Raw genomic sequence first — 21,611 nt, 5'->3', positions numbered from 1 at the left:
ACTCTAAATATTCAGTTAAATATTCATCTGTCTCTTGGCTTGTCTTTTTCTGGTGCAAACGCAAAGCCAAACAATGTTTTGACCTGGCATCAGATTAGACTAACAAGAAGAGGAATTATGAAACGGAAACAATACCTTCAGTCCTTTCTTAGTGTGTGCAATAAACGTTTGGTTAGTGCAACTGCAAGACATGCTGGAAAACGTCCGTCAAAGCAATTTGCAGTTAGTTTTTTGCAGACTATTTATTTAAAGAAGAAACGAGTGAATTTTACTCAAGAGCGTGTTTGTTATCTTTAAACTGAATTTATTACCAAAGCTTAAAAAACTAAAAGACCGCAAAATGGGACAGGACATTACAAAATAATTAAACGTGTGAACGTGTGAGCCAAAGCGCCTCTGCTGGCGCGACATGTGGGTGGCCCCTCAAATGATCTTAATGACGCCCCACTTGAAAAAAATTAACTGGAACACTGCAGCTCAATACCACCCAATTTAGTGCCTTGTTTCTTAGGCAACCCAGTGTAAGCTTTTTGGAGCTTCTAGTAAACAACGTCAGCTCACCCGCTGACCAAAAAAGCCCTAGGACTCTGAGCGAGAGTTATCATTAGTTCCAACCCCCACTCCATTTTGGCCGAGAGTGCTTGGTACTTGGAATGAACGGCTGACCAAACTTACTGCTGTCAACTTCATCGAACGTGTGATCCATATCCATTGACAAATTGCCGGTAAAACCCTATAAGCCTTATTGAAAGCTTTTATCGTTTTCGTGGAAAAAAACTTCTGATGTTATTTTTAGTTAAAACGTTGAATCTTTCAAGAAAATGAAAATTATTTGAGGATATACTTGGCGATGGACAGCAAAACACAAAGACGAGTTGAAGTTGCTAAGAGAAAAGCGAGACCAGGTAATAGTACTTTTAGAAAATAATTCAGCTGTGAATACCGAGCTTGCTTTTTGCACTTCTCAGTTCACTAAGTATTTTTGGTGCTCATTACTCGTCTCCTTGCCACACCACATTGCGGCGTAAACTTATTTCCAAGCTGCTTAATTAATCATAATTTAAGTCACTTATTGATCTACTGTACATTAACAATGCAATATTACACTTGATTAAAATACATTAATGAGGGTAAATAACAGCAATCTCTGTAAATCTGATACATAATTCCTCATATTGAAATTGTTTGATTTTCATTGTTAGCCAGCAAATGTAGCTCAAAATATCCAGTACATGGTCAGGAACACTCAATCCCAATGTTTGATATGTCAATTACCTGTACCAGTTAAAAAAAAAGTTATCCTTGCATTAAACCTGTACATGTACAAACGTATGGCTTCCTTCATATTTTTTCAATCACATATTGGTTCTTCTCTTGCCATGCATGTACCTTGGGAGAGGATGTCCCTTTTAAATTTGGGAATAGTTGTTATGGTATCTTTAATAAACCATAAGATAAAAAAATACGTGTCCTATGTTACATAAACGGGAACTGCGTAATGAATTTACAATAATATACTTATGGCTAAACTTGAATTATGTAATTATAACAGGTTGTGTTAAAAAATGAGTCTATTTACAAATGTGTTCTTGAAATGTTCGGCGTTAATCTTTGGGCAGAGGCAAACCATGCGACGTGAATTATATTGTGGGGGTTTAGGCTTCAGCAGAATTTCATTTAACAGGTGTTATCTTAGAGCCCTAGCTTTACTAAATAATTTCTTGCCCTGCGTATGCATGATATCCTTGACATTCAATGGAACTGAAATGTAATGCCACTTGTAACATCTGTTTAAAAAGTTCTGTACTGTGTTTAGATCATGTTTATACGCACCATACACTGAAAGGCCATAAGTTAAATTAGATAATACAATTGTGTTAAAAAGGAGGTCTATTTCATTCTGGACATATAATTTTTCCCTTTCTCAAAGTTGTTAATATATGGAGGCATTTGTCAGCCTAATAGCTGATTTGACCTCCATGTAATCATTAGACATCCTATGAGAGGTTTGCAGCCTATCTCTGCTGTAAGGCTGCTCCCTAAAACAAATTTTCTGGAGCCCTTTGGGCTTCCAACATTAAAAGTTAGTAGCCAAAGTCATTTTTTCAAGAACCCAGAATTAATTAATCAAAAGTGAGGATGAATCACCTTGTGATAAGTTAGGCACCTGTTTGGGCTACTCCTTCAGAAATTTGCTCGCCCGCGCTAGCAAGTAAGGCGCCCCAGGCGACCCGGTGGCTGTTAGGCAGCAGCCTTACTACAGGCACAGATTATTGTGTGTGTTTCCAGGAAATATCCAGATCCCCACCACAGAGGGATTGAAAATTACAGAGGAGTGGAAGTTTGAAAACCCCAGATCTTCCAGCGGGGAGAATGGTTAAGATGCCAAATTCACATCCAGATGGTTAAGGCAAAACAAGAGATTCACTTTGTAAATATTAAGTGCCACTACTACCTTTGCTGGTCATTCATAAGCCAGCATTTGTCACACCATGTTGTTTTTCTTTTTCTTAGTTCTTTGGACGTAAACTCATATTAACTTTGCAAAAGAGAGAATTCAAAGTAAAAATTACCTGTGTTTGAAGGGATAGTGGCACACCAAAAAATAATGCTGTAGGTTTGTTCCCAGTAACCATCGAAGTGTACTGGAGCAGTTCTTTGTTGTTTGCAGCCATGCAAGGATGGAGAAGATGGATGGCCAGAGATGGTGTCTTCAGAAATTCACCAAAAATTAATTATGAATTAAGCTGTTTGTGCCATGATAAATACACTGTGGGTTGTCAGGAATGTTGTTGTACTATTTGAGAGCTAAAGTACAATGTACTAAATTTTTAGCCAGTTTTGACACTGCCCCATTAAATACAGTAAATTTAGATCATGATGTGATGGTTACTAGGTATTAGTTACATTGAATGCATCTAAGAGAAATTATCTGATTTAAAACAGAGTAATCAATAACTTTCCTTTTGCTAAGAACTGAAATTCTCTGCAAAAGTCTATAATTTGGCAAGATAAGTACAGAAAAAATAGCAACTCATGAATTCATCTCTCATGTTTTTTGGAGATATCAGATTAGTAGTTCTATCCGAGACTAAAAAAGAAATCATACTCTTTGCAGTAGTTCAAGTCAGTTTTCCCATTACATATGTATCTTTCTATTGGGTGTTTACACACTGAATCAAAGAGAAATTTGTAGTGCTAGAAATTCCTGGAAGTTCTGACTGCGAACCCTGTTCATGGAAGTATCTTCTTTGGCAGTACTGTCATTATAGTAAGGATATCCGAACCTGTCCTTGCTTGTGTTGAGTGTTCATGCATCTGAGATTGACTTCCTGTGAGACCAGTATTACTACATGTGCAACAGATTATTATTACACTGTTTGATCAATATTAATAATAATTTGACAGAGCTAGTGATAAAGGGTTGTTAAAAGTAATTGCAAATGGGGTAGCAGTGATAGTTTTCCTGGTTTTAAATCTTGGTTTGAACTAAACAAGTTAATTATACGGTTAATGATGTTTAAGGTGTACTGTTTAAGGTGCACCGCGCACCGGTGGCTCAGTTGGTTGAGCATCGGGCTGTCATGCGGGAGGTCGTGAGTTCGACTCCAGCCGGACCAACACTCAGGGTCTTAAAATAACTGAGGAGAATGTGCTACCTTTGCAATTACATCTGCAAATGGTTAGACTTTCAAGTCTTCTCGGATAAGGACTGTAAACCGGAGGTCCCGTCTCATAACACTTGTTGGAATTAAATAGTATGGGACGTTAAAGAACCCACTCACTATTCGATAAGAGTAGGGGACGTAGTCCCCGGTGTTGTGGTCTGACCTTATCTGGACGGGGGCATCTCTCACTTCCTAAAATAAAATTGTAAACTGTGTAATAAGCAGTCTGGCTAAAGTCCCCCGAAAAACATTGTAAATTAGTTCTGAAAAGCCCCGAGGGGAGAGACTAATAGCTTCACTCACTCGCTCACTCACACTCACTCAGATGTTATGCACCTGACTAGTTGCTTGGTGATTGGTGAATTGACAGCTGAAATATCCTAGCTGGCAGGAATCAAACCAGTATGAGCAGTACGACCTGGGGAGCTATTGTAGCTCATTATCCATGTCCTGAATGGACATTAGTATCACGCTGGTCTGCTGACTCTACACTGAGTCAAGGGCCACCATTTACAAATTTAGAAATACAATTATTGAAGTTTAAGGTGTATGTGTCTGTGGGATTTTTAAAAGACCATAACATCAGTCGGTCCCTTGGAGTTGCAGCAGCTCAGTGGGTAATTAAAAGCACCTGACTGGTGTTACGGAGCTCGTATTTTCAAATCCTGCCCAGGACTTTGATTTTTCAGTTGCCCTTTCGCCCATGCCAAAGCAATTACATGTAGTTTCCAAAACCAACCTAATTAAGGACTGTGCCTACTAATTCAAAGGTATTTTTGCACGTTTTATTGAATATGCGGGAAAAGCAGATCTTAACAAGTGTTATTGAAATCAAAAAAAAAAAATTGGGGTAACCAATCATTTTTCAAAGATAATTAATCAACAATGTTTGTAAAAAGCTCTAAAATACAAAGCAACATATGGCGTTCTTTTCCAAATTGAAGCTTAATTATCTCTGAAAAATGTGTGGTTACTCCCAATTTTCTTTTTGGATACTACCAAGATCACTTGATAAGTTCTGCTTTCTCTGCATAGTTTTGAACCACGCAAAAATATCCCTGTATTGATAAGCACCATCCATAGGAAATCCAAGTATCTCAAGATGCGTAGAACATAATTATACGAAATAATGATAGTAAGCACCATCCTTAATTAGGTAAAATTTGCTAGCAGTAAAGGAAGTCATTAGTTTCCAACTGTATCTTTGAAATAGAGCTAAAAGGAACTGATGGCTGGACCAAGTTGAATTATGTACAGGAATTTGACACAAGCTTCGGAAGTGTCAAAGACAATGTCCCAAGGCAAGATTGCAATAAGATCTCTAAATCAGAATTCGTGGAGAGATTTGAAAAGCCCAGAATCCCTGTAGTTTTAACGCATACCATGGATCATTGGAAAGGAATGAGAAAGTGGACAGTTGAGGTATGGAACAACTGTATACAATACAGTGCACATAATTATTTATTATGTTTTTTATTGACATGTAGACTCTTAAGTCCAAATGTCAATCATCGGTTTCTTTTTTCACTCCTGTCATTCACTGTCGCAAAACAAATTGATGGATCACATGCAGTCTTGTGATTTGCTGATTTCAATCCTTTTTGTTCATTTCTGTTTATATAACAGTCCACCAACTATCCCAGGCCTGAAAATATGATTTAGCCACAGTTAAAAAATGCAACCATTATTTTGTTGAAAGTTGATCTTTAGGGTGCATAATGGGCTATTTCTTCATGCATGTGTTTACTTAATAGTGTCATTCACAGATGGGGTAAAAATCATTCTGAGCTTAAGGTGGAAATTTTTCACTTAAAATAAGTGAAGGTGTTTTTTTTTTTTTGTGGATAGGGTATTTTCTTATTAGCTGCCAAAGTTAACAGTAAAATGGCTGCTATTATATTCAAGTAAACATACAGTATTTCAACAGAAGACGCAGAAGTCATTTTCAAGTTAATGGTTAAGAATCACAAATTAAGGTTGTGCCTTTTGTTACAGAAACTTGCAAAGAAGTACAGACATCAAAAGTTCAAAGTTGGTGAAGATGATGATGGTTATGCTGTGAAAATGAAAATGAAATACTATGCTGAATACATGATGCACCAAAAAGATGACAGCCCACTGTATATATTTGACAGCTCATTTGGTGAAGTAAGCTCTGCTTTAATTGTACATTGTACATTTAAATCAGAAAAATATCACTGTTACTGTTTTCCACAAACCGCAAACACATCAATAGACAATTAGATGGTGGTGATACACAGGGTTTTACAGTGTTATAGGAGACAGTGAGACAAAGAGCTGTGTTTTCTTGCATACACTGTATTTTACTTGCATGGGTAACTACTGGTACCTCCATTTACATTCCAGCCATACAAGTATATTTCATGTACAAATAAGCAGTTATTTTCATGGCTACCTGTACTTTAAAATTTTAGACAAAATCGAGTTATTAAAATTGAACAATCATTGGTACTGAACAAACTACATGTTATGAGGATCATGTGCCTTTTAATATTTTTTGTTGCTATTAATTATGTTAATAACGATTAGTTTCTTGCTGTCATTAGTAAGGAACATTATGTTGCAAAATCTACCATCAATTATGAACAAAATTAATCTTGTCAAGTTTAGGTACTTCAAAATGTAGTTAAAACTTATATGCAATAATTACTCTGAAACCCTCCCATAACCATTTCAGTACAGTCATTTTTGTGAATAACGCTATTAAGACTCAATAATAATTAACTTATGCAGACAAAAAAGTAAATTAACACTTGTACATGCAAATACAGTCTTCATGATGTATTTGCAAAGCCCGCAGACCAGCGGGACACATTTTCCTTTCAGGACTTAGATAAACGACCTACCAGTAGCTTGATGGGTAGTCAGCATCTGACCAGTGCTATGGAGGTCGTACCTGTAGGTTCAATTCCTTCCTAGGACTCTGATGTTTCAGTTGTCCTTTTGCCTGTTGCTAAGCAACTTGTATATAAATTATGCTTTTGACAACATTGTTTTTTTTCCTCCAAATCTGTTCACTGGTAACTGTCGAACCTTCTTATTAAACTGAAATCATGTATTCTGTATTCTTTCAATTTTTTATATGGCTTGTGTTTGTAGCCGATATAACGCGCGCTCTGATTGGCTAATTGTAACTGAATTGTAGGGCATTATTCTCCCGTAATGCCCACGGGCTGATTATGGGCTTGCAAAAACAAAGCAAAAGGTAATTAAAAAGCCATATAATAAACTACTTACTAACCGAGCTAGCTCGAGCCGTACTGGGGAATATTGGCCACAACCTCGGGCCAATATTCCCCAGTACGGCCCTCGTGCTCGGTTAGTAAGAAGATATTAAATGTCACTGAATAGAAACACTGAATTAGTTTTTTTTAGTTAATGTCGCTGTATTCCATTTCTTTCCACTCCTTCATCGCTCCTATAAAGTTATGGTAGCCTTCTTTTGGATCTTCCCCTGGTCGCCTTAGGTATTTTAAAGGAGATCTTCGAATTGCAGAAACTTGGCCAGTAAGGTAATACAAATGGTCTGTACTGCAGTCCGAAAATAAGTTTAGGTCCGGTAGGAAGTAGTGTGGACATGAGCAGTTTGCTAAAGAATGTAGTAGGTCGTCTAGCAAGCCAAGAAAACATACAACAAGATTTTCATCCGACCATCTGTCAGGGGGGTGTCTTTCACTTGCCCAGAAGAGAAGCGTCTTTAAGTGGTACGAGGTGAGAAGACTGCATGTTGACGAAATGTTCTCTTTAATGGCCATTTTGAAAATACGAAAACAATAATTTCTGTTTCCAAGACCCTTTGATTTCATCAGTTTTCGTTCCGCCTTAGAAAATGAAAATCGCCATTCAAGGTCTTCATCCCCTTGTGGAGATGTTTTAGCTACAAGGTGAAAGCCATCTTGGATGATTTCGTCCACTAAAGATTGAGGAGGCCAAAGTCGTTTTCTTGACGCCCAGTTTTGGCAGCATGCCGGCCAACCGCTAAACTCGATTGCTGGAACCACATCATACGAGCAATATATACTACCTTCCTCATCATATGTCTCATCCATTTGAATGGCAGGGCCATGGGGAGCAATCTCCAGGCCAAAATCTTCCATTTCCGGGTTCTTCTTCTGGTCTGAAATAACCTTTAATTCGTTTAGCATTCTATAGATTCCATCTTTAAACTTCAAAGCAGAGAAGTAGTACTTGGAATCTCTCTTCGTCAGTAACTGCAGCAAGTTTTCGTTATCATCTTCTGGGGCTGTTGGAACACGCAGGTAAACAAATCCAGGGTAATGTGTATCAGTCAGAGACTGTTCATTTAAGCCTAGGGTGACATGTGACACGCTCAACATAATATCAAATTCAGGATTTACGTTGACTGAGCAGATTCCATCTCCGTAACTCATGTCTGGGACCTGAGATTCTTCAGCCATACTACCTGTCAAATCAAGTTTCCATTTGAGCCAAGACATACCTGGATTATCCCGCAGAAGGAACTTAAGAAGAGTTTCAAACATTGCGATCCTTTTGTATTCGCCTAACACGTAATTCCAATCGTGATCTACACAGTACAAAAACACTTCAACGAGTTCTTCCTGCAGCTTACCAAGATCTAGCCCTGAAACAAAATCTCTGCCTTTTTTCGCTTCATTTGCAGCTCCATGTAGGTGTTCCAGTCTGCTAACAAAGCTACGAATCTGCTGTCTGCTCTTGGTGTCTATTTCCTCGCAGCTGCTGAATCCTAGGTCAGCAATATGGCGTTGAAAAGCACTGTTTGCATCAAGAGTTAAAATAGCGAGCTTACTCTTCACGAACGGATCGTCAGTGTCTTGGGAAAATTTCATGAAAATTGGAAAGCGATTTTCATTTGATTTTGCAAACCGAAAGAGATCGCCAAGTTCGATTTTCCACTCCATCTTTCTAGCCAAATCTAGAACCCAGTCTACGTGTACTACGTGGGGTTTCAGTTTCACTGGACTAGTGGCTCGTTGATCATAAACCACATTTTCACAGGTTTTTCACATCAGGGAAATTTCATTCACTGTAGTGTTCAGTAGTAAGTCTCAACAGCTGTTAAGGTGAACACCACATATTACATGTACTCGTCCATTTCGGGCGTCACGCAACACCGCCATTCTAACAAGTTTTGTGAGCGTTGTGTGACTAAAAAGTATGAAGTAAAAAAAATAGAACCACACGAACATGTTTTCAAGTGATTTATAGCTATGTAATAGTTTTGTTGGAGTATATACCAACTCTTAAGCTTTTTGCAGTCTAATTTCAAGGTGATATTTATTTAACATGTACTGAGGACTACCTTAGAGTCCGTCTTTTCATTCTTGAGAAAATAGTTAGTGTTACGAATATTGTTGTCATCACATCTCCGAGTGAACGGAGGTAATTGACTGTCCTACAGTTATCTCGGACGAGTTACAGGCGCAGAAAAGATCAATAATATTGCTTGAAAGAGAAATGAGGAAGAAGTATTGCACGCGTGACGGGTGTCAACTTTGGCCCACAGCGCAGACTTTGAGTACATTAGCACGCTGACTTAGGGTACGGTTTTTTGGGAAAATCCAAATCCGGATTCCTGTATCCAAAAGCAGATTTTGCATTTCTTTCCTAAAATCCGAAAATGGAGTATTGATCCGAAGAATTTACTCTCCTAGTGGATTCATAAGATCAGATCTGAATCCGGATTTTTAGGATTCATGATTCGTCCGTTTCTCTGGGAGACGGATCCGAAAAAACTACGTTTGGAGTCTTGTGAAAGTGCACATCTCCACCATTTGCGTGAATCATGGGGAGCAATCAAAGTGAGTTTTCAGTGCTATTTTTTCCTTCAATTTACCCGAAATTTATAGAAAGTCGTAAGTTTTTCGCAGAACTTCAATTTGATACAAAATACATTAATCCTAACCGGCCGAGATTGGGCTGTCACGCCTGAAAAATCCGTTTTCGGATTCTTCGTTTCTCAGGAACGAAGTATCCATGTGATCTGAGATCGTAATTCTTATCTTGGATTGTCCCAAAGAAGCGCACCCTAATCTGTTTCTCAAGCATAGGTAGCTCACATATCCGTTTCTCGCATTCTCGCCACTATTCGGCCCAAGGAGCGTGCGGCGTGTACTGATCAACTCGACGTTACTTCACCATGGTCTGTCATGATCTCGAGAAAGTACGTCGTGCTTTTAGGGAAAACTAAGTGAACAGCTGCGTGTGCCTCTAAAGAAAAACCGAGACCGTGACAATCACGGCTAGAAGAATTTGGCTCATTCGGGACATCGAACGTGTGGCCCACCTCCGCAAACAATAGAGACCCTAAGCAAGAACGACGACGACAGCTACGAGAACGTTGTCTAAAAGTAGTACTTCTCCATTACTGTAATAATTTTGAGTTTATTCCAAGTAGCCCGGCATGGAAAGTGTGTATTAACATTCCAGGAATAAAATTGGTGAGAAGGGTGTGGATATTTAAAGGAGAAAAATTGAACATTTATCGTTACTTTCCTTTGCGCGAAAGAAGAGTTATGTCTGACCTTATACTCGTCTACAAAATCCAAAACAACCATGTAGAACTGAACTCCCCAAAGGATATGACTTTGAATACGTCACGTACTAGAAAATTACACTCTGTAACTTACAAATTACTCCCAGCCAGAATTGATGCTCACAAAAATTCCTTCCTCTGTCGGACTATACTATACCTATATGGAATTCTCTTCCTTCTGATGTTATCAAATCAACATCATTAACAATATTCAAAGAACGTCTAAACGAAAACATATTACTGTAAATTAGCATCTATGACCACGATCTATTTCATCTAGCATCTATTGCCACGATTAGTAACATGTAACTATAGACAATTATCTTGATTAAAGTTAAAAGATTAAAGATTAAGGGCTCACGTCTCCATAAAACCTCAAATTTGGTTAATTCATGTCGTTGTCAGACGGCCTAGAAATCTACACAAAAGTAAATCACGCACGTGCAGGGGGTGCAAAGCGTTTGTTTTTGTTCATTAGACCTATTGTTTTGTGGCGTTGACTCTTGGCCGTCGTCGTCGGCCTTGCTTAATAGGCCATTTCCGAGTTCATGTCTGCCTCCTCTTCAAAGCAAGTCTTAAGTGCGAAGTTTTTTGTGATGGTAATTAGTTCTACTTTACATATGAATGAAAGCTCATCTTCGCCTTTAGACTCGCTCTGAAGAGGAGGCAGACATCCAAACGACAAGCTTTTGTAGCGCAGGGCCTGCCAACGACAGTAACAAGACCCCCTCCTTTCTTTTCATGCTTGTAGCCTCAGTCTCTCAGTGACAGAAGCTTATTATCTTATCATGCTTAATGAGAGAGGAAACTTTTAAGAATGTGACGTCACGTAAGGAACGTCAAAGGTGACAACAGGGTGTTGGTAACATCACGTATGTCATTTTCATTTCATCAATCTATTTTATGTAACTTTCAGTGGCTATTTATGTCTATGAACGAGTTTGTCGCTATGTATGGGTTATTAACCAAGCGTGACGTCGATGGCTGGATATTGGCCAAGTTCTTTTTTTGCTTGTTCGTCTCGGTCCATAAACGCGCAAAAAAAGAACGAGGCCAATATCCAGCCATCTTGACCGAACAAGCTTGGTCAATAAAGGATTTATTATATGACTTAAAACACCGAAAAATGATCTTTGATCTTGCGGGACCAAGCGAGAAATCCCGAGCGGGCAAGATAGCTCCATCTTGCCCGCTCACGGAGCTAGTCATATAATAAAAATACATACATACCATATTAGAGAGTGTAATCAGTCATATTCCCACAGTGTTGTTACTTACTGTTACTGTTAATCTCATTTGTCTCTTTTTTTTCTAATTATATTTCAGCATGCAGAGAAGAAAAGACTTTTATATGATTATGACGTCCCAAGATTTTTTGCCGACGACCTTTTTAGATTTGCTGGAGAGAGGAGAAGGCCACCTTATAGGTACAAAAAATAAAGCATTTTAAACATTTTAAGATACGTTTACCACTGATATACTACCAAACTGTTTGCAGCTCCCATTTTCCCGTTCGATCGTCTTATCTTTCTCCTTTGCGAACTGCTACCATCTCTGTTTGCCATAGCGTACAGGTACAAAGTAGTGATAGCAGTACTTGAGTGTCCTTCTTGTATATATAAACTGACATAAGTATGAAGGGAAAAGACTAACTAAAATACAAATTTCTTTACATACATTTATTACATCCTGATTAAAATAACAGATAAAATTACTACTGGCTTTTTTGACATTATCTGCATGGTTCCCAACTAAACACACCCTGATGTCCTTCAACGCTTCTCATACATTGGCGTGAACCTTAGTATAGTCTTTACGTTCTCCATCTTTTATAATGACTCTTTAAAACTCTGATCGCCCGTGCGATCTGGGAAAAGCAAGAATCCACCGAATGGGTGAGAGGTAGGGCTCTTCCCACTCCTAGCCCATGTACCGATCAGATTAATCGCTCTTCAAAGATCGTTCTCGCCAGTGCTAACAAAGACACCGGCATTCCACAGAGGCCCACAATTTCCACGATCGAACGGGAAAGAAGGGGAATGTAAGCAGTCTAAGCTGCTAGTGCCTTGTGGGAGCAGGGCGTAAAATTGGAGGTCTGTTGCACTGACAAACTGACTTTGTTTATTGAAGGGGGTAGATCCAAAGAAACTATGGTGCTGCGTCGGTGGGGAAGTAGCATACAAAAATTTGGTTTTATCAACGGAGTTGATAATGTAAATTGGCCACCGTACAGAGATTCTAAAAGCTTGTTTATTGTTTCCTCCTTCAGGTGGTTTGTTATGGGACCTGCCCGCTCGGGCACAGGAATTCACATTGATCCTCTAGGCACCAGTGCGTGGAACAGTCTAGTTATGGGACACAAACGTTGGGCATTGTTTCCAACAAATGTCCCGCGGGATCTCCTTAAGGTCACCAGCACAGAAGGTGGAAGCCAGCGGGATGAAGCTATTACTTGGTTCAAAACTATATACCCTAAAACACAGTTACCCTCTTGGCCTGAGGAATATAAACCAGTAAGTGGAAACACAGTTGGGGGACATTTGCACTGTTTGCGGTACGCCATGACCTTGGGCACCACAAGTTAAGATGCTGATCATATCTAACGAAACTTTCATCCTGAATGCGAAGGTAAAATTTCAATCAAATCCGCGGACGCTGATTGGCAAAATACTTGAGTGACGAAGCAAGTGCTACTGCAAATGTCTTTAATTTAAGAGAAAGAAAGGAAAAACTCTTACGGAAGCCGCAAGCATAAAAGTTACAACATCAATCCGGGGAGTCCAAATGTCATGTTCTGGGCCACTATGGTAGCTTACTTTTTTAAATAGGATGAATAATTACTTTAGTTTATGGAGTCCCTTCCGTCCTCTGCATGCAAAACAAAGCCAAGTGCTCATCTTTTCCTAGCGCACCCAAATTGTTTGCAGGCAATGTCCTCTTTTCGTGTGCTGGCGTTCGAATCTAGTGACGGAGATGGACATTCACACTATAATGAGCTCTTGTTCCGTGTTAACCCTTTCTAGTCAGCATTTTGAGAAAAATTTGATCGCGGCATGCTTGGAAACTCACTGTGAGCACACCTACCAAATGGTAGCCATCTAAAAACAAATATCCCCCTATATTTTGAAAATGTTGCTTTAGGAATTTTTTCGGAAGTTATCGAACAGCTTCTCTTCAACTCGGATTTACATAATTGCAGGACTAGCTGAATCGAGCTGTTGATTCAGAGTTGAATCAAATATTAAATGAATTTGAATCCAGTCAACAGGTTTTAGCAAGAAGTTTCTTGTTAGAACGATCATCACAGTTAAATTTTTAGTCTGTGAAAAAAAAAAAAATCCTAAAAAGCATGTATTCAACACACAGCTCCACCAACTGTGTAATCAACGGCACTTATTTGGAAGCTGGTCATTTTATTTCATGAACGTTTTCATTATTTCCGTTATGAATAAAGAGTTTACTTACTTTCTATATTGATGAACGGCCAGTTTATAACGGAAATAGGTAAATGGATATGCAACTCGGAACATTTCATAATGTATCATCCCTTTTAGGGCCGATGTACACGATACGATTTTGTCGCATGCGACAAGCTCACGACAGGCCTACGACATGACTTACGATTGTCGCAGCGTTTTAAAACATGTTTTAAAATGCTACGACATTTTTTGTGACGTACACAACAATCGTAAATCATGTCGTGGGCCTGTCGTAAGCCGCGACAAAATTGTACCGTGTAAATCAGCCCTTAGATTGCTTTTTGAACTATTCACTACTTGCACAATCCCATAATACACCTCAATCCCCCCCTCCCCCCCCCCCCCAAAAAAAAAAAAAGACTTTTGCATAACCATTGTTGGCAATTTCTCCTGGGGTATGAAAATGTCCCAAGAGAAGTTGAAAACAATGCATATGCAGATTTTTGGGGGGTAAAAGAGCTGTATTATGGGATTTGTACAAGTAGTAAATGTTCGTTTCCCGAAAGGCCTACGAAGGTATTTAGAAAAGTTAGAGATTTCCTTTTCATTTAGGTTTTTCCCCAATCAAGCCGTTCTTTTAATAATGATCTCATGTAACATTTCAAGCAGTGGAAGGGTTCCTGCTTTTGTCACGTTAAACAATGTATGCTTACACTGCGTTATACGGGAAAGTAAAGTTGAATTTTATGTACAGGTAAATATGATTAAACAGATACGAAATACATATTGGAAAGGCGGGTATTAAACGATTTTCTGGGTAAAGATCATGGCAGTGGATGTAACAAACAAGTTAAGGAGTTGCGAAGAAGTCTGAAAATGTCCATGCTTGCCAGTGAACGGGAGTCGAACCCTTCGGTATTGCGCCTTGCGACTGTGGGACTGGCCTTGCTCGTTGTGGCTTCACAGATCTATTAGAGGGTACTGAAAGTCAACACAACTTTTGCTTGTTTTTGAGGTCTGAGATTGCGTCTGTTAACGATATCCCCTCTCCTTTTGTTTGCAGCTGGAAATCCTCCATTGTCCTGGTGAAACCGTTTTCATCCCTGGGGGGTGGTGGCATGTTGTGGTCAACTTGGACTCTACAATCGCCGTCACACAGAACTTCTGTTCACCAGTCAATTTTAACGTCGTCTGGCACAAGACAGTCAGGTGACCAAAATGAGTTTCCCTTGGTTATGGGAATGGGAGAACTGTAGATCGAACTTAGGCTCAGATTGAGTGGGAACCCTGGTTTTATGTTGGTTGAAATGTTTGCCGTATTTCCCTGTGTCTAATTGTGATTTAGAGGTAATTCAGATGTATATATATAACATTCTCCATTGGGTACGGCACTAGGGCCCCATCCACCAGTATCCGGATATATTCGAAAACCGAGGTTTTTTTCCACCGTGACGTACAGAGTATGTGCTAACATTGGTATCACGAGCCTCTCAGTGATGTCATCGCATGCGAAAACCTCCGTTTTTACCCGTCCACACGAATACGGTAAACCTCCATGTTGAAAACTCCAGTCTTCAAAACCCTTCGTTTTCGGTGACCGAAATCGCCGTATTCGTGTGGACAGGAGGCGAAAATGGAGGAAAAAGTACCCGTTTACGAAAATACTGATCGGGATACATCTGGACGGGGTCTGGGTTCTGTGTGCGGACGGTTCGGATTTCTCTCTGGGTTACCAACCTTTACTTTTGTTTATTTCAGAGGGAGACCAAAACTTTCTAGGAGGTGGTATAAGAAATTAAAGGTAGGTGTTGTGGCATGTGCAGATTGATTTTGAACTACGTTTTCGTCGCGGTTTGCGATTTTCGCCGACAACCAGATGTTAAATATCCCTAGTGTACATCTACATATACTAAGGGTGTAGTCGATCTGCCACGGAGGCTACAGGTTTTCCATAAAGGCAATTGTACACATGAATCAGTATGGCTTTTCTTATCCAGAAAGAAAGGCCAGAGATAACGGAGATTGCAGACGGCGTGCATATAGATGAACCCACTGGTGTTCAGTCTGACTCGTCCTCCTCAGCTTCGTCATCTTCATCGTCGGCGTCGTCTACTATCGAGTCGTCGGAGAGCGAGTCCTCGGATTCCGACGGTGACCGCTGTAAAGAGAAGGAGAAACACAGTCCCTCACATGGAGATAAACGCAAGAGAAAGAGGTTAGTACGAGTCAATGAATGAAATTTTCGTACACGCGGTCTTCGAAAAGTGTATTGGGCTTGAGAGAAGTATTGGGAATTTAGGCCTATTATTGAAAAGAACACATGAGAATTAGTATGTTTGCAAGATTTCTCTGTGGGTACTTTGAAGGCAAAAGAATTGGAGTCAGGACACTTTTTGAAACTTTCGTATGGACAAACCTTTGTCTTTTTTTCCGTGAATGTACCTGTTTTTCGGCCTCTTACATTGGCCGATATTTGCAACGGAGTAACAATATTATCGGCCCCTTTGTTCCTTAAAGCCCTAAAATGCTCTTCCCACTTTAATTTAATGTCAATGTATAGGAAACTTGGATTTTTCAGACACCTGAGAAATTTAATTATAAAAACTAGAAATAAAAAGTAAGAGCGACGTTTTCACCTCACTGGGGTCATTTTCAAGTTCGATTAAATGGCTGTGAAATTAGCATATAGAGGCAAAACTTATAATACATGGGAACACGAAAGTGTAAAAAACCGATAAAAATGTTGATTATATGGCTATAATAGTACGTGCGCTCTGATTGGCTGCTGAGCGGGCAAGATTTTCTTGACTGGACGGCTCTGTTGAGTTGAGAGTAAAAGCTACGAGCGCGTGGGCGAAAACAACAAAAAATATCGACAAATATATTTTCAATAACTGAAAGAAAAACTAGCATACAGATACTTCTTTAGTATGAGAGACGAAGAGAGCCACAACGAGAGCGGGTTTTACTATCCAAAGGACGAAGAACAGGCCAAAACTGAGCAAAAAAAAGGCCATATAATAAATAACTCAGCCTTGATGTATTGACCTTGCTATCGGTCCGTCAATACATCAAGGCCTCGGTCTGAGATTTCCCTGTAATGACCTCACTGTCGGTTTAATAAGTGGTATATAACTCGTAAAATAACAATGAAAAATTATGAATCGCCGTATTATCACTTTACCCGGAGACCGTATGTATAATTTGTGTTACTGATTTAGCCTCATTGTCTCAGGCCGAAGCTGAATTCCCCGCTATCATCACCAAGAGAAGAAATTTTGAGTCCACCTTCTCCAAAACGTGGTAGATGAAAGTAGGCAAGGTAGGAATCGTAAAAGGTGTTGAAATTTCCTTTGTTGGATTATGAGGCGTAGCTTGGTGGTTTGGGACAGTTTTGCATGCTGGTGCTGTAGATTCGAATCCTACATGTACGTTGACCAGTAGCCTGGGTTCATTTTCATTTAGTGCCACCACCCGTTCTTGGCTAAACGATTGTCCACTCACAGTTGTGATTTTCAAGGCTGGTATGTGGTTTGGTTCCTTTGAATATACGGGCTGGCAATTATCTAAATGCCGGCAGCCGCGGAAGGGTCTGATATAAACGAAGTAGCCGGAATTTTGCAGGGCTCATGAACAGTATTTAGGTCAAAGCAACCCTTTTTTAAAACGGTTAGCCTCTAAAAATTATAATTAAGTACTAAAGAAGAATTTAAAATTGTTTCCGTACTACCGAATTAGCTTGTTCGTCTATATTCTTTGATTGCGCTCACGTGATAAGACGGCCATGTTGGTGCCAAAACAATAGAAAAATGTAGCTCAGTTTTTGCCTAATAATAGAGTCAAATTCCCAAAAGACGTTTTCGCTATTGTTCTTTACACCAACATGGCTGCCGTGACGTCAGGTGTAATCAAAGAATAGCATAGAGTAATTACTGAATTGCTTTGATTTATGATTACTTCATTCAGTGATTGGTTCAAAGTTCTCGCGCCACTTTTGCAACCAATCAGAAGAGAAACCAAAACCAATCGTGGTTCGCGCTTTCACATTTTCCCGCCCTTTGTGTCGGCTACGTGTAATTACTTCGAGTTTTGATTGGTTTATCGGATTGTCTCTGTCCTTTTTGATTGGCCAAAGTAATTACTTTGGTTTTGGTTTTACGACACTCGATTGAAACTCGCTCTAAGATCTATGAGTTATGACACATCAACGTCAACGAGAATACCACAAGAAGAACATTCATTTGAAGAGTATTTGTACTCGCTTTTAAAACTTGTATATCGATGATGATCATGATGAACTTTAAGTGTCAACTGTATTTAGCTCGGAGGCACTTTATTGGAGACAGTGCACAGAAGTCAAATCAAATTAACTCACGTCAAATAGTCGGTTGGTTTTTGAGGAGAGGGGAAAACTGGAGTACCCGGAGACGGAAAAACCTCTCAAAGCAGAGTTGAGAACCTGCTTCCTTATTCCTTTTCCGTTCTCCGAAATTCTGCAACATGAAATGACTAAACCTCAAGAAAAAAAGAAAAAAATTCTTGCTAAGCGTCATAAGCGTTCCTCTAAATTCAGTTCATGAATGTTTCGGCTGAAAAAGTTTGTCAACCACAATGAACTTGCTATTTTAAAGGGAAGCGCGACCTCTACCTTTACCTTTAAACCGGATTTGGAAACGCTTATTTTCACTTTTAACTTTCCCGCGCATCGCCATCTTGAAGAATTGTGACGTGTTGCGGTTTTCCTAATGTTCTGACTAAAACAACATTACCGCAAGGGTAACGCGTCACATTTTATTCAGGATGGCGGCACCATTTGAAAACACAAATAAGCAATTCGGAAATTTACTTATTGGGGATAGAAACGCTTTCTTTGAAAGGCGGAAACAAATTTGAGTGTAATTGTGTCCCAATTAGTCTCAATTACAAATCCCTCGGTGAAAAACAACGGCGGAGTCTGCTTAGACCAGGCAATAAGCCGAGTATTATCTTTTGAATACATTCTTCCGCTATGATTTGTAATTATTAGGCCGCTTGATATTACAAATCCTAAGATGTGACAGAACTGCTGAGGCATTGTGTAGAAAATTTATACCGTTTTCTGGTGACTTTTTTCTCTATACAGCAACCATTAAACAGGCAAATGCAAACGGGCAGAACTCAAATAGCTTTCATTCGTTTTTGACAAAACGAAAATTTCAAACTGCCTAGTTTGCCGTTAGCCATGAAAATTATTCTAAAGCAACCGTGTGAAAAACTTAAATTGCAAACAATCACCGGGATGGATTAGTTATCTGACTTTAGCTGCATTGGAAATGCTTGGTTCTTGTAGGGATGAGCCTTTGTGGTATACGTACTAATAGGTTGTTGTTGTTTTGTTTTTGTTTTTTTTAGTTTACAGGCTACTAAAGAGGAAGAAACAAAATTAAATTGTGTCACACACGGTGAATGAATTCTAAGGCCCTGTTTACAAGCAGGTGGGGTAACCCTACTGCTAGGGTTACCCTAGCAGGAGGGTCAAAGATAGCCCGGGTTTACAAGCAAAATTTAACAGGTAGGGTTACCCTACCACCCGGGACAACTTTGTGTGCTTGGTACCCGCCAGCATCGCAAACTCAATGGAAAACGCTAAAAAATTGTCCCGGGTTACCCCAGCGCTAGGGTATCCCTAGCAGTCAGATAGGGTTATCCAAGCGCCAGGGTAACCCTAGCTACCTTGTCAACACGTTGATGAAAAAAAGAAGAAATGTGTGAGTGCTAGGGTAACCCTCTGGCTACGGTAACCCTAGCACTAGGGTTACCTTCTCTCCATGTAAATAGGGCCTAAGACTCACTCTTCCATTAATTAGACCTTTCTTTTGTTGTTTAAAAGCAGCATGCAAATTCGCGTAATATCAGTTGTGTCTTTATATTTATTAGATTAAAAATATTGGATATCTGCAATATTTATCCTAGGGAGTGTTTATTTTCTTTCAAGAATTTTTTGTTAGGTTGTTCGTTATGAATATTTGTTTACAAACTTAGGGGTAATGAAAGCAATAAAATCAATAGTTGTTTCTTTAAGCCAATCACAACAAACGCATGCTATGACAAGGGGACCTTAAAATCAACAAAGGCCTTGCAAACCAAAAGGCCAATTTTGGAGTGCGTTCGATCAACCGTATTCCGGAATAGGAATACATGGAATATAGAATAGAAATCCTTCGTTTTTACGAAGATTAATATTCACTGTAAAATTGTCAAAAACTTCCTAAAATGCTATTTTAAACATATCTTTATTATCCTTGTTGCTTCAAAACACCAGACATGCCGTTTTAGATCACTCCACTGACGTTATTCTTATTCCGGAATACGGTCAATTGAACGCACCCTTAAATTGCAAGATCACGTTTTCAGTTCAAACTTAATAGTAATTTTTCCAAGTTATTGGAAATCTACGAACCAGGCGAAGTATACCCTCTATAGTAAATGAATTGGGTGGACCAATGTTCAAAATTGTCCTTCATGTGCTAACGTTTTCCATAGAACTTGAGATCTGGCCTTTTTTTAATTTGTAGAGAAGAGGGGGAAAAGGGCCTCGCGCAGAGGCATGAAGGCTTGGTGCCCCTGTAAGCCAATCAGAACGCAAACAAAATGTGTGCAACCAGCGCATTACAAGTAAGCACATCCAGCCAAAACACAACGATTCGCAAACAATGATTACTCTGCTTTGTTAAAGTAGGAGCTTAAGGTGGCTCCCTTGAGTATTTGCGAATACCCATACTTCAGGGCACGAGTTACAAAAGGAAACCTAGTTAATTTTTTTTAAAGTTTTCCCTGTAGAGATTTAACAGTATGGCTACCGATATAATAAGGCTTATTTTTTTGGTGTCAATTTTTGGATCATGGCCTTTACTATGGCAACATTACATTTAATTAAAGGCAGATATATTCTTATTTTTGACCTAAATTTCTTAATATTTATACTTTTCTTCGGTAAATTTTTTTTATTCTTTGCCACATTATGGAAATGATATTGCCTGACATTTTTGAAGTGGTAAAAAGTCAAGGTCGTTACGAATTTTGCCAATATTCTGTAATTTGTTATTTTTCTAAATATATTCGATATCAATCGATGCATCTTAGTTAATTAGCATCGATTGGTATCGGCCAATAGATGACTAATCGACAGTCACACAAAAGCGTCCACGAATCATCGATTGGGCTTTAAAAGTTTTTCGTGATCATATAGTTTATTGTACTGTCTCATCAGCTGAATAGTTAGGTCGTCCCGAGATTTGACCGAGATCCGATGAAACTTGTATTTTAACACAATGCTTACTAGCATGCACTGTAAAACAACATTTAATCTATTTCCCAAGCTGCTCTAGGTTTTCCAGAAAATCTCTGCCGACACACTGACAAGATGGAATAGTCTGCAAGTAATATGTAGTTCTATCTAGAATATTCACATTACACAGTTGAGATCGTGTTGTGATCGCACACTGTCATAACAAGGGAGTCAAAATCAACAATCAGCTCGACTATGTCTTGGTTTGGAATTTTTAAATCAAAACATTGTAATAAAACGAAAAAAAAAAAACAAATAAAATACATTCACAAATGATTATGCATGTTCTATAGTGATATGAGTTTATTCAATCATTTACGGCTGCTGTATTACGCATTACCCTGATTAAAGGGCCACCGACAACCAGTGTCCTTTGCGCGCCTTCGTTGTTGTTATTATCCGGGCAATCGACATCCCGTGAAGAACTTCTGCGAATTCGCTGTTCGATTTGTTTTTTAATCCAAACGCCTTCCTCCTTTCGTTCCATAATCTTAAGGTTGAAGTAGTGAGCATGGCGCTTTTCCTTCCTCGGCGGACGACCTTTCTTCACAGTTTTCATTTCGCTTTTAACACTAACACAACACCCAAATAACGCCAAAAATACAATATTTAAACATTAAGGAAAATATTAACAAAGTTTG

At 39.2% G+C, this 21,611-nt stretch overlaps 2 protein-coding genes across 2 annotated transcripts; one reads left to right on the top strand and one right to left on the bottom strand.

The window, feature by feature from the left end:
- The first annotated feature begins 690 nt into the window (after positions 1 to 690).
- LOC138002326 (bifunctional arginine demethylase and lysyl-hydroxylase JMJD6-like) lies at positions 691 to 21,246 on the top strand. Its single transcript, XM_068848391.1, has 10 exons — positions 691 to 905; positions 4,882 to 5,090; positions 5,664 to 5,816; positions 11,551 to 11,651; positions 12,494 to 12,737; positions 14,707 to 14,852; positions 15,402 to 15,444; positions 15,641 to 15,858; positions 16,879 to 16,965; positions 19,035 to 21,246. Exons 1-9 carry the CDS (start codon positions 851 to 853, stop codon positions 16,952 to 16,954), a joined length of 1,245 nt encoding a protein of 414 aa, XP_068704492.1. The 5' UTR covers positions 691 to 850; the 3' UTR covers positions 16,955 to 16,965; positions 19,035 to 21,246.
- Positions 5,823 to 9,086, bottom strand: LOC138002318 (cyclic GMP-AMP synthase-like receptor 1). Its single transcript, XM_068848384.1, has one exon. It carries the CDS (start codon positions 8,588 to 8,590, stop codon positions 7,061 to 7,063), a length of 1,530 nt encoding a protein of 509 aa, XP_068704485.1. The 5' UTR covers positions 8,591 to 9,086; the 3' UTR covers positions 5,823 to 7,060.
- Positions 21,247 to 21,611: the final 365 nt, after the last annotated feature.

The sequence above is a fragment of the Montipora foliosa genome, chromosome 1 (genome assembly GCF_036669935.1).
Source record: "Montipora foliosa isolate CH-2021 chromosome 1, ASM3666993v2, whole genome shotgun sequence".
NCBI classification, from domain to species: domain Eukaryota; kingdom Metazoa; phylum Cnidaria; class Anthozoa; order Scleractinia; family Acroporidae; genus Montipora; species Montipora foliosa.
Note: the sequence above shows the minus strand (reverse complement) of the source record. Positions and strands in the feature narration are given on the sequence as shown.